Source organism: Ctenocephalides felis, unplaced genomic scaffold (genome assembly GCF_003426905.1).
Source record: "Ctenocephalides felis isolate EL2017-DRISC unplaced genomic scaffold, ASM342690v1 CF-g0.4_SCAFFOLD_01604, whole genome shotgun sequence".
In the NCBI taxonomy this organism is placed as follows: domain Eukaryota; kingdom Metazoa; phylum Arthropoda; class Insecta; order Siphonaptera; family Pulicidae; genus Ctenocephalides; species Ctenocephalides felis.
Window position 1 is genome coordinate 4,307,250 of NW_020537758.1, and position 24,977 is coordinate 4,332,226.

Sequence of the window (24,977 nt, forward strand, 5' to 3'; positions counted from 1 at the left end):
TGTTAAAATTTTGACAGTTGTGCAATTTGACAAGTGACAGTTGATTAATCAAATAATTCGAAAATATTATGAAACTAAACAAATATTTAATTGTATTAAATATATTATATTTATCAAAGTTGATACTGTTAAATTTCATCATAACAGCTGAAAATTGTATATATAAGACATAAATAAATCACATTGCACCATAAATAAATCCATTATAACCTATAATTTGTGTCAAGTCAATGACTGTAGCATTGTCAGTGATTTAAAAAAAACAATTAAACTTTGTTGTGCTTCCTTTGAAATAAATACTATATCTGTATATAATAATAATAATAATAATATATTAATATAATAATGTTGAATCGCACATTTTCCAAGTTCTTTAATATTAAGTTATGGTTCTACATATCTCTAAGACACAATTCATCATATAAACCTAACAAATCTTCTCATGAGATACGAAAACGCTTTTTAGATTATTTTAACAAAGAAAACGATCATGTATTTGTTAGATCTAGCCCCATTGTGCCATACTGTGATCCTACAGTACCTTTTGTAAACGCAGGGATGAATCAAGTAAATACTTTTACAACAAATCCATAAACAATTGTATAATTTATTCTAATTATTATTATTTTTAGTTCAAAGGAGTATTTCTAGGTTTACAGCAGCCAGTTAGTACAAAAATTGCTAACAGTCAAAAGTGTGCTCGAGTTGGTGGAAAGCATAATGATTTAAATATAATTGGCCAGGACGGTTATCATCATACGTTTTTTGAAATGTTAGGTAATTGGTCTTTTGGAGATTATAGTAAGGTATTTAGATATAAATATATAGGAAAGTGTGAACTAAAACTGCATTATTTCAGTTAATTATTATTACTTATCAGAAACGAGCTTGCGAATTGGCTTGGAATCTTTTGGTGGGGCCTTATAATATTTCACCGGATAGGTTATATGTTACATACTTTGAGGGGGATAAAGGACACAATTTAGAGCCTGATGTGGAATGTAAACATATCTGGAGGGAAATAGGGTAAATAGATACATTCATGTATATCAATATAATTTCTTATTAGCTGTTTTTATATAGAGTACCTGAAGACAGAATTATTCCTTTCGGCATGAAAGATAATTTTTGGGAAATGGGAAGTACAGGTCCTTGCGGTCCTTGCACAGAAATTCATATAGATCATTTATCTACATCGGCCAATAGAAGAGATCATGTTAATAAAGGTTTTGGGGATCTTACTGAATTGTGGAATATTGTTTTTATACAATATAATAGGTAATTATTTACTATTATTGATACAATAATTTTTATTATATATTGTATATTGTGGAAATATATTATTTAGCAAATGCCCTATTCAGAATTGCTTCAGGTGCTGTCGTTCCTTTGCCTAAATGCCATATAGACACCGGTATGGGATTTGAACGTCTCGTATCAGTCATTCAAAATTGCAAAACAAACTATGATACAGATTTATTCGCACCTCTTTTTAACACAATTCTTAATGTAAGTCAAAGCTTATTAACAACTTTAGTCTGTAAAAAATGATTAAATACTGTCCAATTGTTGTAGAATTCTAAATCTGCTATTAAACCTTACAAAGGAACTTTTGGTGAAGATGATCAAGCTAAATTAGATACAGCTTATAGAATGTTAGCAGATCATTGTCGTTTGATTACAGTTTGTTTAGCAGACGGCATGATACCTGATTTAAAGTACGTATGTTAAAGCAAAATGCAAAATTGGTATTAATTCCTATTACATTTTAGTCCTAAGCTCAGAAGAATCTTACGCAAAGCTTTACTCCTGTGTGAAAAATACTTCAACACAAATGCTTCCTTACTAAAAGTTTTAAGCAACTCTGTAGCAGAAAGTTTGGGAGAAACGTACCCAGAAATTGTAAAAAATTTAAATAAGGTACATAATTTAATTCATCATGAAGAAGAAGTATTGCGTGCTCTTAGATTAGACGCTTCTAAAAAATGGCAAAACATTTTGAATGAAAGTCCTGAATTAATAAATTTAGATGTAATAGAGTTTCCAGGTTTGGTATCAGGGTATAAAGAAATTCAAAATGCTTTAACCAACGGTTCAAAAATATTAACAAGTGAATTAGCATATAAATTATGTGATACGTATGGTTTTGATGAAGGTGTTATACAAAATATTGCAGATATTAAAGGATTAATTTTGATAAAAATGATTTTGATAATTTTGTCGATAATAAAAAGGCTCAGTCCAAACAAATGTCATCACGGTATACACAAAAAGAACTGTATGATTTAATTGGTTCTTTCCAACAAACTATTCCTACTACTGATAATTCTTTTAAATATAATTATAACTACGACGACAAATATATTTTCCCCAAACTGCAAGCTAAAGTTAAAGCTATTATAGTCGACAATACAAGTGTAAAAGAAATTACAAAACCTTCAGAAGCCTCAATAATTTTGGATAAATCAAACTTTTATCACGAATCCGGCGGCCAAGAATCCGACACCGGCAAAATCATCATCAACAACGATGTTTATTTTGAAGTCACATCTGTTATTAACGTACAAAACTACATAATACACAAAGGCAAATTTATTACCACTAACAACTGCAATTTTTGTCTAAAACTTGACGATACAGTTTTTGCTGAAATTGATTGCGAACGCCGACTGAATAACATGAGAAATCATACAGGTAAATAAAACTGTATAATTACAGTAAATGAAATAGTGAACATATTTTTTCATATTTTAGGTGTCCATTTATTACAAGCGGCTGTTAATAAAATTTTGCCCCATTGTGTAATTGCTCAGACATCGAGCAAAGTTTGTTCAGAATATTTTAGTTTGGGTTTAGCAATTTATGGAGATCGGATTTCTATGAAACATATTGATGGAATTGAAACGCAAATTAGGTTTGTAATAGAAGTATATATATGTGGATATTGATTTATTATAAATAATCTTATTATTTATAGGAAAATTATAAATCAAGGAATTCCCATTGGTGTAAATTCTATAAATAGTCAAAAACTCTTGGCAATGGATGATGTTACACTTGTACCCGGTGAAGTTTATCCTGATGATGATATTCGTATCATTGAAGTATCAAATGGTATTTAGAATTATATATATATATATATATATATATATATATATATATATATATATGTTTGAATTGTAGAATAAATATATATATTTATTTGAATAATAATATTTTTCTCTATCCTTTCAGATAATTTCCTTTCAAAAGAAGCCTGTTGTGGTACTCACATATTAAATACAAAACACTTAGAAGAATTTTCCATAACAAAATTCCAGAATTTATCAAGAAGTAATATGGTTTTTTATGGTGCAACAGGACATAAAGCAAAAGATGTAATATACGATTAATAATACACTTATTATTATTACTCATAATAATATACGATTTTATAAATTGATTCTTACTTTTAAGGTGCTGGAAAACAGCAAATTGATAGAAAATAAAGTTGAAACACTACAAAAACGCATCACCGAAAACAACACAACAAAATCCTGCATCAATGAATTAAAATCTGAAATAAACAACACTACTCTATCATACGTAACAAAAATGCAATCTCTAGAAATAATAGATGATTTAATAAAATCATCCAATCAATTCCAATATCAGAATCTCAAAGATTTCATAGACGTCGAAATGAAAGATGTTATGGATTCTCTAAAAGCAAACAAAGGGTCATTCCTGGTACACAATTTAATATGTGCCTCTTTAATGGAGAACGTTAAATTAGATAAAGTTACTAGATATTGCAAAGATAAACCTGTTATCATATTTTCCTACTCGAATGGTTATGTGAAAGCTAGATGTTGTGTGCCAGAGGTAATAAGTTAGATACATAATTAATTTTCATGTTGTAACATTTTATTTTATATTTCAGGATTGCACAAATGAAAGTTTTAACGCACAAAAATGGTTGAAAATATCTGCTGATATATTTAAAGCTCATGTTGGTCCACCGAAAGGCCAAAATGAAAATTTTATTTGTAATATGAAAGCAAAAAAGATTCTGGAGCCCGAGTGGTATGATTTGTTAGAAAAAGCTGTGCAATTATCGAATGAATATGCTAAAGTACATATTAATAAATAGAAACTGGTAATGAAATAAATTTTAAATAAACCAATTGGTTTATTGTACATATATTTACAAAATGCTTTTTATTATTTTATTTTTCAGAACTTGAAAACCAATTCTATTCAATTTTACATTTATAATTATTTATTTATAACAGTTTATTTAAAGTTTTAAATTTTCGTGAGCCTCTTTTAATTTTCATTTTCTATTGTACTTTTAATTTATTTATTTAATATATAAATTAAATAAAAAAATATTTTTACATTCTTTTCAATAATTTTATTATATAAAAGTAAAATACCTTTATAATTTCTTTATTTCTTTGGTGGCGCTTCAAATCCTAATTCACTAAGTACGCCCGGAACCAACTTCAATAATTCTTCTCTCGTCATTTTAAAATCATTTTCAGCCCAAGTCTTCTTCAGGGCATTTAAAACATTTCCCATATATTTTCCAGCAACCAAACCGTGCTGCCTTAAATCATTCCCATTAACCGGAAACTTGGGAAGTTCCCACTTTTCAATTGCATTATAAATTTCATTTTTATTTTGGTATTTAAGTAATTCTAAAACCATAGCTTTGGATTCTAAATACTTCTTTGGACTATTGATTATCAGCATTTGATACAAACTAAAAAGAAATATCAATGTTTAAATATGTAAATTTTATTTAATTATAAATTTACCTATTTGCTTACAAAATAGGATTAGTGCTAGGTATTTCTTCTCTATTTGCTATTATAAAAAGTCCTAAATCTCTTTCAAAAGCTGATAATTTTAAACGATTGTGCAAGTTCATCATTTCTGTTTGATCATGCAAAAGCCCTACAAGTAGTCCTATAGCACGAATACGTTTATCTTTTGACCTACTTCTATCAGCCTCACATACTCTTGTGAATTCTTCTAAATTATATTTTGCTGGTAAACCTAAAAGTTAATAATTAGTAATAGAAAATATTTATGTACCTAAACAGTTCATATTTACCTATATATGTAGCTAAGCCTACAGAAAGCATAGTTTTTGCCAATTCAAAACCCATAGGACCTTCTAATATCTTTTCAGTTCTACCCAAATACGTTCACCTGATATTCGTTCTAAACCTGCACCATTCTCTCCTATACATTGCAATACAGATGGTTCGTGTGCATCAGGTCTATCACTTATTCTTCCATAAAATCTATTATAACAACATTATATAATATAATGTGTATATAATAAATATATAAAGTATGTACCTAAAATAACGCAGTATTCTCAAGTAATCTTCTTTAATCCTTGTCTCTGGACTTCCAACAAACGCTACTCTCTTCTGTTTTAAGTCATCATATCCATAAAAATAATCGTATACAACTCCATCAAAGTCTAATAACAATAAATAATTATAAAGTGAGGAATAAAATATTTAGGAAAATTTGTTGGAATTATCTTTACCTAAAAACATAGAATTGATAGTCAAATCTCGTCTATTAGCATCTAATTTCCAATCAGTTGTAAATTCTACTTCAGCATGCCGTCCATCTGTGACTCTATCTATCCTCAAAGTGGTCACTTCAAAATTTTCTTTATCATTAATTCTAGGTGTTATCGTACCATGTTTCTCACCGTTCATATTTATCATTCTTATATTTTCTGTAGTGAACATATCTTTCATTTGTGTTGGAGTCGCAGTAGTAGCAAAATCTAAGTCTATTGGTTTTTTCCCCATTAGTAAATCCCTTAAATAAAAGAAAAAGATTACCCATATGTATATAAAATTGTATTCCAAGGAATGTATATTTACCTAACGGCACCACCAGCAATTCTGATGTCATATTTGTATTTTTTAAATAACGAAGATAAAGCTTCTAATTCGGGTGTAAATATAGATTTAAACTCTGGAGAATCCAGTTTTATAACAACTGGATCATCCCGGCACCGAACATCAGTCATTATAGAAGTGTTTTTTATTTTTGCACGAGTTAAATTTTGCTTAAAAAATTAATCAATTTTCAAACAATTATCAAATAAAAGAATTGTTTTGTTAAATAGACTTACTGCTGATTGTTTATGGAAATGTCTGTATAGATTACAACAATATTTAAATTTGAAACGAATTAGCATTATTTCTTGCGCAAATGTTCTAACCAACAAATTTGACATTTGTTAGAAGTGTGATTGTTGTTTAACATGTTCTAATGTTTGGCAACTGATATAAATATAAGTCATAAGTCCTGGTTTATTTTATGACAATAAATGATTGTTTTTTATTAAATAATAATAAATTGTAACATTTAAAAATATGATATTATTATTTAATTTCCTTTTTTCTATTAATTTCAATTAAATATCTTCTATATATTTTGAATTTGGCGCGGTATTACAAGTTGGAAATCACAATTCGTACGTACTTCGTGTCCTACTTCGTGCACCATCATCATCGCCCAAAACAAAAAATAGTATGTTTGCGGCCATTTTGAGTTTTTAGAAGATCTGAAATAAAAATAGTTGTGATTCCGGCTAAAACAATTCATTGGAAAAATTTGAACATCAAACGGGTTTTTAATTCTTCAACAGTATTCAAGGATAATTCAAGTAAGTGGTAGAACTATGGTAAAACTTTGTTCAGCATGAATTTCTATTCGACCCTTGTAACTAGATTATAACAAAGCGAATGCATTGTTGTTTTATATTCTAGTACGCGTTGGAATTTAGACGTTTAGTTATTCCTTTGTCTTTTCCTACAAAAATAAATTCGTTCACATAACAAAAGTAATAAAAAAAATGTCTAAATTGTAACATTTTATATATTCGATTTTTTTAGAATGCAGATTTTTGTCAAAACTTTGACTGGCAAGACTATTACTTTAGAAGTTGAACCTTCAGATACAATTGAAAATGTGAAAGCCAAGATTCAAGATAAGGAAGGCATCCCCCCAGATCAGCAACGATTAATCTTCGCGGGCAAACAATTGGAAGATGGAAGGACTCTATCTGATTACAACATCCAAAAGGAATCAACTTTGCATTTGGTTTTGCGTTTAAGAGGTGGTATGCAAATCTTTGTTAAGACTTTAACAGGCAAAACAATAACCTTGGAAGTCGAGCCTTCAGATACAATTGAAAATGTTAAGGCTAAAATCCAAGATAAGGAAGGTATTCCACCAGACCAGCAAAGATTGATCTTCGCTGGAAAACAATTAGAAGATGGACGTACTTTATCTGATTACAACATCCAGAAAGAATCCACACTCCATTTGGTTTTGCGTCTGCGTGGAGGCATGCAGATTTTTGTCAAGACTTTGACTGGTAAGACTATAACTTTAGAAGTAGAGCCTTCAGATACAATTGAAAATGTTAAGGCTAAGATTCAGGATAAAGAAGGCATTCCACCAGACCAGCAAAGATTGATCTTCGCCGGTAAACAATTGGAAGATGGACGTACTTTATCTGATTACAACATTCAGAAAGAATCCACTTTGCACTTGGTTTTGCGCCTGCGTGGAGGCATGCAGATTTTTGTAAAAACCTTGACCGGTAAGACTATTACTTTGGAAGTTGAAGCCTCTGATACCATAGAGAACGTAAAAGCTAAAATCCAAGACAAAGAGGGCATTCCACCAGATCAGCAAAGATTAATCTTTGCTGGTAAACAATTGGAAGACGGCAGGACTTTGTCGGATTATAACATCCAGAAAGAATCCACTTTGCATTTAGTTTTGCGTTTGAGAGGCGGTATGCAAATCTTTGTCAAGACTTTAACAGGCAAAACAATAACATTGGAAGTTGAGCCTTCAGACACCATTGAAAACGTCAAATCCAAGATCCAAGACAAGGAAGGAATCCCACCAGACCAACAGAGATTAATCTTTGCCGGTAAACAATTAGAAGATGGACGTACTTTATCTGATTACAACATCCAGAAAGAATCCACTCTCCATTTGGTTTTGCGTCTGCGCGGAGGCATGCAGATTTTTGTCAAGACCCTCACAGGAAAAACTATCACTTTAGAAGTGGAGCCTTCGGATACTATTGAAAATGTTAAGGCCAAGATCCAAGACAAGGAAGGAATCCCACCAGATCAGCAGAGATTGATTTTTGCCGGTAAGCAGTTGGAAGATGGACGTACGTTGTCGGATTACAACATTCAGAAGGAGTCTACATTGCATTTGGTGCTTCGCCTGCGGGGTGGTATGCTATTTTAAATTTTTTGCAGAAAGCTCACTCACAACTCAAAACTTTAAGAATAAATTAGCAGTACATTATCTAATATTACAGATGTAAACATTTCTGGAATAAATTTCATTTTACATTAAGTTCTTTATCAATTATAAAATAAATTTCAGGTATTATATATATATATATATATATATATATATATATATATATATATATATATATGTATGTAACACTAAGTATAAGTGGCATTTTGCCTTATATCAAGTTAATAATTGATTTCAACCATAAAAAATTATATTAATTTGAGTGGTTAAGTGGTAATAAGTGTACCGAGTTTGTGTAGGGCAAGTTATGTGTGCAACTTTTGCAAATTGTACAAAATTGTATGTAATTTGGTTTACATACTTACCTGTAGTTTTTTTTTTTCTAAAAACGCGGCCGATTAGTTCAAATTTCAAATAATTTTTATAATTTATTTTTGTAATATTTTACTATGTTCAATAAAAGGCCAGAAACTCTATCGCCATACAAATTTCCACTAAAGTCGTTGAAAGACTTTTAACAATTAACTACGAAGAAACAGCCTAACCAATCTTTGTCAAAAATCTTCCCAAATTATTTTTGAATTTCAAAATTGGTTCAGGATATTTGGTTTAATAAGCGACGATTTTTTTTCACTTTTTTGATAATTCTAATTTATTTAATTTTTTTAATTTGATCGTCAGTAGAGTCCTTTTAATAGATTTCATAAATTTAGTGGTCAGTAGAGTTCGTTTTTAGATTTCATAATTTTGCTCATCAATAGAGTTCCTTTCTTAATATTTATTAATTTGCTTGTCAGTAAAGTCCTTTTTGGATTTCATGATTTTCTTTGTCAGTAAAGTCCTTTTGTAATTTTTATTTAGCTAGTCAGTGGGGTCCCTTCTGAGATTTTATGAATTTGCTTGCCAATAATTTTTTTTGCCAGTAAAATCCTTTTTTAATTTGTATGAATTTGCTCGTCAGTAGAGTTCCTTTTTTAGATACCATAAATTTATTAGTAAGAAGAGTGACTGATTTTTTGAATTTGCTTGTCAGTAGAGTCCCTTTTTGGATTTTATGATTTTTTGTCAGTAAAGTCATTTTATAATTTTTATTTTGCTAGTCAGTAGAGTCCCTTTTTAGATTTTATGAATTTGCTTGTCAGTAGAGACTAGTGCTGAATTACCCCATAGGCCCGTGAGGCCCGGGACTAGGGCGGTACAATTTGGGGGTCGAGACCAAATTCGACCATCTATGGTTCCGAACCCGAAACTATTCAATTAGATAACAATTTTTGAATTTTAGTATCATCTGGTAACAATTCATAGTTTTGTCCCTTTCTGACCCTAATATAAGAGATGCATAATTTCCAACTAAAATCATTCTGTATTTGGACCTCTCGGCGGACACTACACTACAGTCAATGGTAAGTCTTTTGAAAAATATTTATGTATTATGTAATCATTTCGTGCATTCGGTTTCAAATACGTCTCATGGAACTTGTTGTTTTGGTTTATTCGATTTGACTTGATTTTCTGTTGAATTATAATTATAAGAATGTAAATAAATTGTAAAGTAAAAATTCGTCTCTTTAATATTAAACGATTTGCGGCGTTACATTTTCTAATCCAATATATTTGTGCTGGAGTGTCGCCTTAGTGTTTATTGTCGTGAAAATATTTAATTTTAGCCTTTGAGTTAACATAAATCTTTAACTTATTAAATTTAAATATAATTAAATAATATTAAATTTTAATATAAATCTTATGTTTTAATTATTTAGGATTGACTACATTTGTTTTGTTTCAGATTTCATACAGTGTTTTGCGCAGTGGCGGATTGCTTTAGGGATTTATTGTGCATGAATTTTTTTTTATTCAATCACATTGACAATTTTTAATTATTTTTTATAATTTTGTTAAATTATAATTTTGAGTTATTTGCGTCCACATTTTAATTTTTTTTTTGTTCGTGCGAGGACTTATTCGTAATTTTAATATCGTTTGAAACGATTTCCGCGTTTAAATGTGTTCCTGTCGCCCCCCACGGCAGGTTCTAGTAATTCGCGTTTCGTTAATAAATTATTTTTTTCATTCGGTGTATGGGTCCTTGCGATGTTTTTCCCAGAAGCAGCGCAACCCCATACACTTTAATTTTTAATTAGTATTATATGTACAATGTTTATTTTTTTTGAAATTTTTTTATTAGTAGCATGGATGTAAATAACTCGTTTACAAATCTAAAAACTTTGTTAAATAAATTACTTGTTTTATTTTGACTGATTTTTCTGCTGCAATGCAATGAATATGTTTTAATTAAATAATTTAAATTTTTTGTGATTGCACAACAAGTCTCCTAAACGGAGAAATGTTGAGGACGTACTGTTTGAAGTTAAAAAAAAAAATAGGTAAGATAATACAAAACCCTAGATTATGTAAAAAAAATAACAAAATTGGAATTTATTTTAGTGTAAATGGGCCTCGACTAAAGATACCAGGGGGTTGAGTACTACAACATCGAACAGGAGAACATGTGTACCTATATGATGTAGCCAGAGCACTGGAATAAATACGAGTAGGCTACCACATAGTATTTATAAGTCATTGTCTATTTCATTTCTTTCAATCCACTTTTCATTTCAGGGTTGCAGAATTAATTTCTCACCGCGACGGCAAGGACCAGGACTGCTAGGAGATTGTGGTGGATTAAAAAGGTTGAAGGAACCCTTTTTGGGGTGCAATGACTGCTACTTGGTACATCTTAGCATTGCCTTTACCAATATACAGGGTTTACCTTGGCGCCCCAATCTGACTTTTAATAAAAACCGGTAATTATCTGTAGAGTGCGTAACTAACTACACGAATGAAACAGAATCTATACTTATTAACTTATTTAATGTTACCTAGTTGTGTTCGTCGTAGGTGCGAAGATATGACTGTATTTTTGTAGTCATGTCTTAAGTCTATATTCTGATATACTATTGTTTTGGTTGATCAAAAAGCTTGAAATTACAGATGTGTATGATACGGCGTGGTGACAAAGGGGATCGCATACAATCGGAGAATTCTCACTTTTTCTGGATTGTGTATTCTTCGCCCATGGAACAACACACGCATCACTATACACTAATTGTGTACTTTCGACTCGATTGACTACCTCAGAGGACTGATACTTAAAAAGTGATTGCGTCTTTGTAACGACAGCATGCAATTTTTCCAAAGGGTTGCACAACCTTTAGTGCAAACTACATCCGCCGCCGCCCACCTATATGGTTCCTGTCGTATGTGGTCCAGAATCGCGATCGTTTTTTAGTATCAGTCATCTCATGTAGGTCAATCCAATACGGAGGACACAAGTTAGTGCATTAGTGATGGTTGTGATGTTGTGCCAGGGAAAAAGAACACGATCTAGAAAAATCCGATTGAGTTTTCCGATTTTAAGCTTTCCCCTGCGTAATTACGCCGTTCTATACATTTTTAATCATTTCTAGCTTTATCATTTGCCCATCGTTAGTACATTCGAATTTGGGCTTAATGCATCACTATACATAAGTGCGGTCAAGCTCTCGGATCTGTAAACATAACTCGATAACAATCAATAAGTTGGTAAGTAGATTCTGTTTTAATTGTGTAGTTAGTTAAAATCTCCACTGGTAACTGCAGGTTTTGTTGAGTCGAATTAGGGCGCTGAGGTAAACCCTTCATATTGGGGAGTGAGATGCTAAACATATCAAATAGCGATCTTTACACTCTAACAAGAGTACCCTTAACCCTTCCAGTTTACCTCAATATGGATACCTAAAGGTTTTCTCGTATTCATAAGTTAATATTAAGTAATTAGACCTTGGTTAGATATAAGTATATAATATTTTTATTTTTGTTACCGGGGCCCCGTTTGTACGTTTGCCTCTATTTTTAGGGGCACTTGTGTTTTTTTTAATCTCATTTCAGATGTCTTTCCAAGTAAATTGCTTACCAAGTGAGTACCAAGAACCACTTCCACAACCCATAGGAGAAATTGGTCAGACTAATTGATGTATCAAGACATAAAAAATATTGGCATACTGCTAAGTAATATGTATAAATCTTTTTTTTTATTTCAGGGTTACAGAATTAATTTCTTTTCGCACCACAAAGCACCAGGACTTCCAAATAACTGCTAGGAGGATATGCATATTTAAAGGTTTTTATCCTATTGTTGTTAATTTGATTTTATTATTTATTAATATAACCGGGGCCCCGTTTATTTGTTTGTCCCTATTTTTAGGGGCATTTGTGTTTTTTTATTTCAGATGTCTTTCAAAGAAGACATTGTATTGTATGTCTATATGTTTTACCAAGATACACACGAACCCCACCAAGAGACCACTGCCTATTTAAAGGATATGTGCAAGTGGGTACCAACAATTACTTCTGCAACCCATACGAAAAATGTAATGAAATTCTATGTTTACCTCTTTTTAGGTCTTGCACGAGATTTGGCAGAAAATATCATCAACTCGAAACCAATTAGCACCACTACTACCTGAACTACCGCCTACAACTGAATTGGATGATATGACATAATCGAAAGGAAAATTAACTGTGAGATAAGACTTTCTATTATTATAGTAGTATTTAGTTAAAATCAGGTTAAGGGATATTTTGGCATTAAAATCTACGGTCGTACATTTTTTCGGGTTGTTCGCGTACTTTTATTCAAAGATCAAAAGGGTGGCGTCATGAAAAAACCTCTCTTATATTTTTCGCGCTCTTCTTTACATTAATTAATTAATTATAATTTGTCCTTAAACTTCATAGGCTGGGAACCTATGAAGTTTTTTTTCCAAGTGTTTACATGGTGGATCTGGGGGGTACATCATGTAAATGCTCTTTTTTTTTATAAATTTACCATCACCGCTAAAATACTAAAGTACACATTTTATATTGATTTTTTTCTTTATCACGAGAGGTTCTTTCATTTTTAAAAACCGAAATTTTTGGGTACATTAGGTCATTTCGCGGGGGTTCTACTTTTCGCGATATATTCGGGTCAGTTAGGTATAATTAGTTTGTAAGTTAGATTAAGTGGATTAGGGCTGCACAAATCGATACTTAGTAGTATTTACACTATATCCATTTCCATATGAAATGTTAGAAACGTAAATATGAATAGAAGTATCTATTTCTGTGGCGACACCACATTAAAAAAAACGCGCCTGGCAACTCTACCCCATGGGTGGTGAGGAAAAGAGTTGCATTCTAGTTAAGTACATATAATTATCAAAATTAAACTATTTAAATAATTATGTTAATTAATAAACATAAATGTGTCAATATCAGTGTGTGCATCACTGATAATTAATATCGAAAAATCTTAAAATAAAATTTTTGCAAAATAATCTTTGCTTTTTATTATGTGGTTAATGTTATTTTTAAATTTTTTTTCAGGACTTCATAAAGACTTATTAGATGCTTTCAGAAAGAATATTGTCAATAATTATTAATTTTGAATTAGTAGAAAAAATACTATAAATACTACAATGCAAAGAGTTATATGGTTTTTGATAAAATATATTTTATTTATTTATTCATTTATTTATTTATTTATTTATACGCCAATCGGCTTTATACTTTATAAAATATATTTTATCTCTTTGAATTGTAGTATTTTTTCAACCTCTAATTCAAAATCAACAACTATTCTTCTTTTTAAAAGCATCTAATAATACTTCAGTATGTGTGAGATTTAAAACTTTAGTCACAATTAAAAATAAAATTTGAATTATTTTCGATAAACACAAAAAAAATTTTTGAAAAAAAAAATTGAAAAAAAAATTTTGAAAAATTTTTTTTTTTCAAAATTACTTATTTTGTTTAAATAAGTAGAAAGTTCTTTGAATCATTCAAATCGGACGCTTAGTTCTCTCAAAAACTGCCATTTTTTCCACATTTAGCTGGGTATCTCCGAAACGGCTGGACCTGCCTTTGCCAAAAGCTAATTACCACTTCTCTCCATCATTACAAATTAAATGTTTTTTTAGATCATTCAAATTGGATGCTCCGTTCTCTCAAATATATTATATATATATATATATATATATATATATATATATATATATATACAACTATGTATATATAAACAGATTTTATGTCTTGTCATTTTGTAACCCTCATAAAAATGCAATAAACCTTGCAAAATCTATAAAAAGCATTGATGTTCAATATAGCAGTTTTTAATTAATTTTTTATAACGATTTTAGAGTACACAGGGTGTTATAATGTTATTCAGAAATTAAGATTAATTTTAAACACATTTAATAAATATTTCATTTAAATTATATGTATAGTTTAGGAGCTGTAACAAAAGATATAAAAAAATGCACCAAAAATAATTTTTTGAAAGAAAATGCACCAAAAATGTAAAAAGTTGATGGAAAATTGGGTAAAGAATATTTTAGATTTTAAATATCTTTTTTAATTAATTAGATTTTTAAATATATTTTTGAATGAATTAGATTTTTAAATATTTTTTTGAATTAATTAGATTTTTAAATATTTTTTTTAATTAATTACAATTTTGAAGATTTTTTTTATACTAATTAAAATTTTAAATAAAATTCTAATAACTAACAAATTTGATTTTAAAAAGGATATGCCCATACTTGGGGTGACTCTAAAAATTAAATGCAAGTTTTGAAGAGCTCGTAAGACCACACCTGTAATACCGAAATGTCTGAAATTTTAATTACTCATTTTTCAATATATATATGAATAAATAATAAATGCAAAACTTTTTTTTAAAACTATGTATTGATAAAAAATAATTTAATACAAAAATGTGCAAACAGATATGAAAAATGTATATAAAATGTATAAAAAATGTACAAGTAATAATCTCAAACGATTCAGAACGACCTGAAACGTCAAGAAGATATAAAATCTGAACAAGTTGCAAAAACATAAATTTTGAAAAAAAATAGTAATAATAATAAATAATTTGATACCAAAATGTATATATAATTTTGGATTAACAAATTAAAGAAATAGTTGTATCAGACGATTCAGAATGACTTGAAACGTCGAGAAGACATTAAATTAGGATTTTCAGGAAAAAAACATATATTTTTAAAAAAAAAAATTTACTAATAATATATAATTTAATAAAAAAGTATATAAAATTTTTGATGAACAAATTAAACAATTGTTTGTGACTATTACTTAAGTAATAGTCACAAACGATTCAGAATGACTTGAAACATCCAGAGGACAAAAAAGTAGCAAGTAGGATTTCCAGGCAAAAACATAATTAAAAAAAAATATCATAAAAATGTATATAACGTTTTTGATGAACAAATTAAACAAATAATGATCTCATACGATTTAGAATGACTTGAAACGTCAAGATAACTTAAATTTTGAGCAAGTCGGATTATCTGGCAAAAAATAAATTTGAAAAAAAATTGACTTCCTTAATAATAAATAATTTAATACAGTATGTATATCAAATTTTTGATTAACAAATCAAACAAGCAATTCAGAATGATATGAAACGTCGATGGAAATTATAAAATGTGTAAGTAGGATTTTCTGGCAAAAAATAAATTTGAAAAAAAAATTGACTTCCTAATAATAAATAATTTAATACAGTATGTTTAATTCAGAATGATTTGAAACGTGGATGAAAATTATAAAATGTGTAAATAGGATTTTCTGGAAAAAAATAAACTTTTTAGTTGAAAAGTTGAAAATTAAGCAATAGTAAAAATTAATAATAACGAGAAAAAATTGCATTTTAATAGCCCTAAAAGCTGAAAACTAAACCTAAAAAAATCGAAAATATAGCATGTTTTTTTTTTTTAAAAAAAATTCGAGATGCTGAAATTTTCAATGTATATTCGGTATGAACTCAAAAATCTGAAATAAAAATATTTCGGCTGAAATTCAAGAAATATGCATTTGAAAAATGAGAACTATGAATATATTTTCAAAAATCAAAATTCATTAAAATATAAACTCAATATTGTTTAAATATTACTTTATTAAACATATTTACTAATACATTTTGGACAGTTAATAATTTAATAAATTAAAATAAAATTATTTATAACTAATTTACTGCTGAATAACAATATTATACTAGTTGCTAAAATGCTATATTATACATTATATATATATATATATATATATATATATATATATATATCGGTTTATATAAAAGGCTTTTGATAAATAAGTTAATTCATGTTTCAATGCGCAATTTACATGCATGACATAATTCCATTGTTTATTTTTTCAACATATATATATATATATATATATATATATATATATGTATGTATATATATATAAATATCAACAATACAATTATATGATGTAGGCGTCAGAAAAATGCGGTGAAAAATAATATGCATTGCCTGAAGGAATTTTGCATCAATTCTAAAGCATTTCAAAATGTCTTAAAAATAATTAAAATCACATATAATTGTAAAAATATTATTTAAAAATGTAAATAACACATAATTCTATTAACAATCAGACAAAAGTTAAAATAATTTATCAGATAAGTTAGTTACAATCAGAAAAAAATGTTATCAAGTTAAGTTTAAAAAATCTGTAAATCTATTATAATTTATTACCCCGACGGCTTCGACTCGCATTCAGTGGGTTGTTCTTGGTAACTTTTATTAAAGTTAGACCCCCTCACCACGTTAAGGTGACAACCCTTCGAGGGGGAGGAAAGGAAAAAGGATAAGAGTTGAGGGATGAAGGTAGTGTTAGTATTAGTAAAGAAGAAATGAAGCAAACGTATTCATCATCATTTGTTGCCACACATTTACACACACAATTACTGGCCACACATGTACAACAGAAAATAATAATATTGATAATAAAAGGTGTATGGATTTAGAGGAACATATGAGGAATGCGAGTGAAGACGTCGTCCTGAAAATTGAAAGAAGGAAAGTGTTCAAAGTGTCATAATTGTTTTTCATGGGTCATTGGGCATTGGTCATTGCATTGTGGTAATACGCTTAAGCATCAAGACATAAGGAGCTGAAAATTTAAAAGATCGAAGACTCGAAGACTCAAAGAACTGAAAACTCGAAGACTCAAAGACTCGAAGACTCGAAAACTTGAAGACTCGAAGATGTGAAGAGCTGAAGACTTGAAGACTCGAAAACTTGAAGACTCGAAGATGTGAAGAGTTGAAGAGCTTAAAAATAAACCCTACATAGCTGTATTTCTTTGTGGCCAATATATTTGTGTAATAAGACTCGAAGAGCTGAAAGAGAAGCCCTACTCGTGCGCTCTAGAGGGCCTTACATAGCTGTATTTATTTGTGGCCAATTTATTTCTGTAATACTTTTAACCATTAAGACTTAAAAAAAGTAAAAAGCTGAAATAGGTAGGACTGAAATATGGGAAAGTTTGGTGTGGAAACCGTTAAGTGAAAACAAGGAAAAAAATAAAGATATTAAACCGGTAACTGAAAAGAGAAAAATAAATAGAAATATTGGTTTTCAAACCAGTAAAAAAGGATAAAATACATCAAAGTCGGTTTTCAAACCGGTATAAAAACGGAAAAAAGACTAGATGAAAAATAAAGATTTCGGTATTTAAACCAGTAACTGAAAAGGAAAAAATAAAATAAAATAAATAAAAAATAAACAAATGTCGATGTTCAAAGCCGGTATAGAAAAGAAAAAGGCTGACTCGAAAAGGTGTTTCGGGTTTCTCAATTGTTGCCCTGAACGATATCGCCTTTCCCTCGCGGTACTTGTTCACTATATGATGTGGTGACATTTAGCCTTAGATGGAATTTACCACCATTAGAGCTGCATTTTCATGCAAACTCGACTCATTAGAGAGACTTGACCTTAGAGATCGGTTCCTCTCGAACACTACATTTCCCCTGGGGGATTCAGTGCCGGGCTGTTCCCTGTTCGCTCGCCGCTACTGAGGGAATCCTTTTTAGTTTCTTGTCTAAAGACAACTGCCTTGTTGAGGTCGTCATACGTTCTTTGTGGAACGCACTTGAATTGTATCGACGAGGAACCTTCGAATCGCCCATTGCTGGACTGGTTCACACGTTCAATAAATTATTTAAGAGCACGCGCATTTAAAATGCACGAAACTCCATCATTCGCTGACAAACCAATTAAGGGATGCAGCAGTCTGGTAAGTGAAACGACACTCAGGCAGCAGTCGGTCCGGGAACATTATCCTCTGACCTCAATTTGCGTTCGATATGTCGATTTTTTCATCGACCCACATCATGTCAAGTGATCCATCGTTCAGGGCATTCGTTGAGATTCGTTGAGACCTGAAATAACGCAAATACCAACCAGACGTCGGCAAGCCGCGACAGAAGCGACGCATTACAGGCAAGCACCTGTCCGGTAAAGTAAAACGATTATTCAGGCGGCAGAAGGGAAAAAATCACAAACACAAATGCAAAACTCCACCAGACGCCGGCAAGCCGATTAGGGCAGAGCCCATTAAGGCAAACACTTGCCCGGCAAAGTAAAGCCAAGTGAAGTGAATGTCGGGCAGAAGAGAAAAACAATTCGAGAACTGAAACAGGCGGCAGGAGTAAAATACATAGAAAAGTAGAAGATGTGGAAACTTAGAACAATTTACTGATTAAAACAATGCAATAGCAATGAATAAAAGTTAGAAATATTTGATATTGAGTAAGTTGAAAAATAAACGAAATTCAAATATAAAAATTGGCTCAAATTATGTGGGTTGTTCTTGGTAACTTTTGGTTAGTTAGACCCCCCCACCGCGTTAAGGTGACAACCCATCGAGGGGGACAAAATAATTCATGAGGGACAAAGTGATGAAAGAAATTGCAATGATAGGAACTTTAGGCAATGACAATGACAAATTAGTTGACTATTTAGGAGAAGTTCAGGTATAGCCGAGATGGGGTTGGCGGCTACTAGATGGCGCTGATATATAAATGATGACAAAAGATTAACGAATATATTATATAATAGATTCCAGTAGAAGTTGTAGAAACAACAAGAGACCATACATATACAGAGACAAATAGTGTAATAGAGATTGTAGTTAGAGTTAAAAAAAAGTCATAGAGTGAGAATATATAATATATTATATAACGAATAAAATGTTTTCGGATATCCATCCAATAATTGAAAGAATTAAATAAGAGAAATGTAAATTTTCATTATAATAGCATAAGTTTCGAATATCAATTTGACTAATCTTTACTGCATACAAATAATCAATTCAAAACTCAAAAACAAGAACACTAATTAATATAACACGTATAGTTATTTATGAAAAAAACATACAATATTGAAATAAAATTAAAAAAATATATATAAAGATACTTGTGATCGTATGATGGTAAATGTTTGAATCAAATTTTCAAATGTTTTCAAAAGTTTGATTCAAATGTTTGCCATGATTTGGTCACAAGTACTTTCATAAATTTTATTTAATTTATTTGAATACTGATTTTTTTTATATATGTATAACTATGTATTATATCAATCAGTGTTCTCATCATCCCTTTGTTTTGATTTGATTATTTGTATGCATTGAAAATGTGTCAAATCGAAACTCGAAACCTATTCTATTATAATAAAGATTTACATTTTTCATTATTGAATTCTCTAAATTGTTGCAAAAAATTCCCAAAAACTTTTCATCGTATATCTTTAAATACCTGAAAACACATGTGTGTATATATACATACATATATACATATATACACACATATAAACATAAATAAATACATAAGCATACATATAAAAATGATAAAAACTAAATAAAAATATCCTAGCTATTTCAATGTGAATAAAACAAATTCAACAAGTAACAAAATGCCACACGATCGAATGAAGAACTCTCTGCAACATCGAAATAAATAAAAACCAAAAACGTCAAAAAGAAACCAACCAAAAAATGACAAAGACCAGAAAAAACAAGAAAATAATTGCACATCAGCCCTACATAAAAAACATCATCATATGCTATGAAAATTATTTATTTATTTCGGTGAAAAAATAAATAAAATAATTTTCATACGTTGAAAATGAAAAAATCCTACCTTTGCAGCATCTTCGCCCATTCTCTTCAATATTATAAATATCTGCAAAATCTGCATCTCTCTGCAAACTAGAAGTGATGTGGGCTCGAAGTGATAAGATCATATCAAAGTGATAAGATCATATCAAAATCTGAAAATAATAAAAAATATAACATTAGATTTGATGGAAAATAATAACTATTTATATATTTATTATAATTTTATATTAATTAAGTCATATAAAATAATAAATAGATGATGGAATTATGTCATATATCTTTATTTTAAAAAAATATTTATCTAGATGATATGAAATAATTCCATTTTATATTTATTGTTTTATGTAACTTGAAAATAATATGTAAAAATAATATAAGTATAATAAAGGTATTTATAATTATTGAATGAATAATAATTTAAGTATTTAAATCAATTAGCAATGGTTTGCAGATGAACTGAAGTTACAACGGACGCCATCTTGTTTTGCAAATGCGCCGCTAGATGGCTTGTTAATAGTTTGCAGAAAATTTGCAAATAATAAATATTAATAACAATATGAAATTTTATACGAAAATGAATCAAATTTGTGAAATACAAATGATTTATATTGGGATTTAGCGTTGCAAATACGATTGTAATGTTAAAAAGGCGTTTCAAACTTTGGTCAATTGACAGTTGACGCCGTTTTGTTTTGGTTCAAGACCGAAGAATTTTTCGTTGCTTTTTTGCAAAAAAATAACTGTACAGGTGCAGTTTTTTTAATGTAAATGGATACATTAGGTCAAAGTTTATTGAATTTTCATCAATAATACGCCGTGAAAACGGTTATATTATTTAAAACAGGACAAAACCACCGTTGGTGATTATGGCCGCCATCTTGGATTTTGCAAATGTCACAAAATTTGAATAGCGAAAAAACGTAAAAATCTCAATAAATATTATGTAAAAGTGCAATAATAATAAAGAATATGTGATAAATTTATTGCAAATCAAGAACAAAGCACGCCTACGATATTTTTACAGATGTAAACATTGTTTACAAATCAGTACCAGACGGTGTCACTTGTTGTGCGAATAAAACTTAATAATTAAACAAAATTATAAAGAATAAAAGTTCTTACCTTTCATATGTGTAAACTGCATACCGGAACACACTTTATAAACACTACTTGGTTGTAAAATAATTATTGTTCATTTTGATCACTTATTGTACTTGCACTACGAGATGTTCACTGTTCGGGAGCTGACGCACTAATGAGCTGCGCGCTAATTAGCGCCGCCTTATATACGCGGGTTGGAGGCTACTCGCGGAGGCGCTCCCGTGGGTGAAAGAGCCTCCGGAAGAAAACATAACCCCTGTCTCAATTATTAGGATTTAAATCAAACTTCATGAGTAAAACCTCATATATATGTTGAAAACTATAAAAAACTTAATTAGAATCACTAATTAAGCTCTATTCGTTAGTAATTAACTTACTAATTAAGCACTATTCGTTAGTAATTAATCACTGCACAACAATCAATTGTATGGATTCAAAGTAAACAGAAACAAGCAATTTAAAATAAATTCGTTAAAACCACACAATGACACTATGTAGAAATGATTAAAAACAATATGCTTGGCACAATAACTTTGCAATACAATTTTGGCAACCGATTTCCACACATTTTTTTACAAATTTGAATTTGTATAAATATATAACCACAAAATTTTTGTTATTCTTTCAGTTTTAAACGTCAAAATTAAATTCATGTAAACTGATAGCAGTGAAGTGTGCCACATAATTGAAACTATGCAAAACATCTTATTCTTTATTGTGTTCGTATCAAAACTGCAAATATTTCAATAAATACATCAAGATATGATAAATACCGATTAAAATGTAAGTATAAACTGTTAAAACATTATTGTAATAATATTTATATAAACTTTGTGTAAACTTGTGTAATTGTTTTTCACAAGTCTTATCAGTCAAATGTCATGTCAGTTCAACTACCATTTTAATTAAAAATGTTGTATTTATTGATGAATTGTGTTCAATTATCTGCAATAGTACAGAAATCTGTTACATTAATACAGTGACTATATTAACAATTACTTAATTCATCTAAAAACATTTTGTATATATTAGACCCTACAGTAAGACAACTGAAGGTTTCTCTATATTTGCATAATTATTAATAATAAGAATAACTACACAGAATGTATAATCAAATCATGATTGTTTAGGGTATAATGGAGGATTTGTGAAGATATTTGGATTACTCTACTCATTCAAGACAATATAACCTTGTTGTGGAAATGACGTGGAAGGGCAAATAAAATGTATACGATAATAAATATATAAATAAATTGTTCACTTTAAGATGACTGCCTGTATATACTAAATTATATTCTAACACTTTACTCAAGTTTATTATGATTTTATCAATCAGTCAGGAGAAATATCATAAGAGGTAATTATTCTCGATTGTTAACCTAATTTATTAATGTTGCACAGAATTTTAGTTGGAAAATAATCACAAATCAAGTCGACTTTTATCTGTAATGCAACTATCGGTTTCTCTATATTTATATAATTAAAACGGCTACACAGTAAATGTATAAACAAATTATGATTCTTTAGGTTTTAATGGAGGATTTGTGGACATATTTGGATTAATCTACTCAATCAGAACAATATAACCTTGTTATAAAGATGACGAAGGGCACACATTGCAATCGCGAATAAAATGGATACTAAGTTCACTTAAAGATGACTGCCTGTATATAATGGATTATATTCTAATACTTACAGATACTTTCCTCAATTTCAAAATTTTAGTTTGGTATGATAATTTCCAGCAATTTGCCTCAAGGCACGATGCCATACACCACTAATTTTTAATGAAAACTGATATCACTAATGCTAGATATCAGTTGTGCCTCGTGTAGGATTAGAACTCGAACCTTTATGGTTGCAAGGCCATGGTTCTCACTACTGCACTATGCAATTTCAAATAAAATATAGGAAGTTTATAAAAAGAACGATGATTCATAAATATACATTACCTTTGGTATATATTTATAAATATTTGTATCAAATTTGCACAGATACAAGTTATATTTTACAAGTTTTCAGTATCACAGTAGGATCAAATATTTCGAATAGATACTATAATTCAAAAGGTAATATATAATTGTCGTTTCTATGAAAATTATTATTAAAAATAAATTTTTTATTGCCATTTATTGATGTTTTGCTCCGGGGAACATGTGTCATATTTGTGATCATGGACAACTTTTTTCATCATTGTATCTAATTTATTTTCATATTGATTATTTAACAGACAACTTCAAGTACAAAAATTTGCAGCAAATTTCTTAAACTACATATAAATTTATATTTGAAGAAATATAATAAGATAAATTTATTACAATATCTATATAAATATCATCAGTATTTTGTATTCAATTTAATTGCAAAATTTTTATATATTGATTTTATATTTTATAGAGATCAAACACAAAATATTTTAATCACATATGGATATTATTTCATTTTTTAGTTTTGCTAAAAATATATCAAATTCCTTATTACAAATTTTAATTTTAACTCTTTATCTAAATTCTATTTATATTATTATTATTTTGTATCATTTTACTGTTTTTTTTTTAAATTCATTGCATATTTCAGAACTCTTTTTTTAATTTTTTATTTTACACCATAAGAATGTTTCTAATATTTTTTATTGGTTTTTAGATTCATTAAATTAATAATTTGTCTGATGGAACTTATTATTGTAATAAACAACATCTTTATATAATAATTTACTGCAAAGTTAAAGGAAATAGAAAACCAAATGATACAAATTTACCAGGATTTTATAAATATAGAAAAATGTTTAAATTGAATTCAGGAGAAAATAAATAAATAATATATATATATATATATATATAAAATTATTAGGTATGTATTATAATAAAAAATATTATTTATAGAACTTAAATGGAACAGAAATAAATCAATACATAAACACTAAATTTTATGGGTACTTTTTCAAAATAAATATTACAATTTAAAAATTTTACAAGAAAATTAATTAATTCTAATATTAGATCTAGATAGAATAAAAAATAAGATTCACATATTACAGCTTTGTGGTACAAAATAAACATTGAGAACTTTTTTGAACTTTACTTTAAAAAATATATTTTGCAGGCTTGTTCACTTTTCATATTTGATTTTTACTCAGAATAAAGAATCTTATCAGAATTGTACAAATTGAGGAAAGTATCTGTAAGTATTAGAATATAATCCATTATATACAGGCAGTCATCTTTAAGTGAACTTAGTATCCATTTTATTTGCGATTGCAATGTGTGCCCTTCGTCATCTTTATAACAAGGTTATATTGTTCTGATTGAGTAGATTAATCCAAATATGTCCACAAATCCTCCATTAAAACCTAAAGAATCATAATTTGTTTATACATTTATTGTGTAGCCGTTTTAATTATATAAATATAGAGAAACCGATAGTTGCATTACAGATAAAAGTCGACTTGATTTGTGATTATTTTCCAACTAAAATTCTGTGCAACATTAATAAATTAGGTTAACAATCGAGAATAATTACCTCTTATGATATTTCTCCTGACT

At 29.1% G+C, this 24,977-nt stretch overlaps 3 protein-coding genes across 3 annotated transcripts in view; 2 read left to right on the plus strand and 1 right to left on the minus strand.

The window, feature by feature from the left end:
• Positions 1–345: 345 nt before the first annotated feature.
• On the plus strand, positions 346–4,132 carry LOC113372887 (alanine--tRNA ligase, mitochondrial-like). The gene is given in 13 exon segments (XM_026613225.1): positions 346–567; positions 633–806; positions 881–1,026; positions 1,084–1,278; positions 1,365–1,509; positions 1,576–1,718; positions 1,773–2,188; positions 2,191–2,694; positions 2,755–2,914; positions 2,978–3,114; positions 3,235–3,377; positions 3,457–3,864; positions 3,923–4,132. Coding segments are annotated over 13 exon segments (3,003 nt in total).
• A 261-nt stretch (positions 4,133–4,393) lies between these two features.
• LOC113372254 (CCA tRNA nucleotidyltransferase 1, mitochondrial-like) lies at positions 4,394–6,254 on the minus strand. Its single transcript, XM_026612578.1, is given in 8 exon segments — positions 4,394–4,747; positions 4,815–5,043; positions 5,102–5,179; positions 5,182–5,294; positions 5,353–5,479; positions 5,549–5,832; positions 5,898–6,085; positions 6,152–6,254. Coding segments are annotated over 8 exon segments (1,401 nt in total). The 5' UTR covers positions 6,218–6,254; the 3' UTR covers positions 4,394–4,431.
• Positions 6,255–6,527: 273 nt separating this feature from the next.
• The window catches only part of LOC113372251 (polyubiquitin-C-like), a 43,117-nt gene continuing 24,667 nt past the window's right edge, over positions 6,528–24,977 (plus strand). The window contains exons 1-2 of the mRNA XM_026612575.1: positions 6,528–6,688; positions 6,918–8,288. Coding sequence (XP_026468360.1) covers positions 6,919–8,288 — 1,370 coding nt within the window. The 5' untranslated portion in view covers positions 6,528–6,688; position 6,918. The remainder of the gene's footprint in view (positions 6,689–6,917; positions 8,289–24,977) is intronic.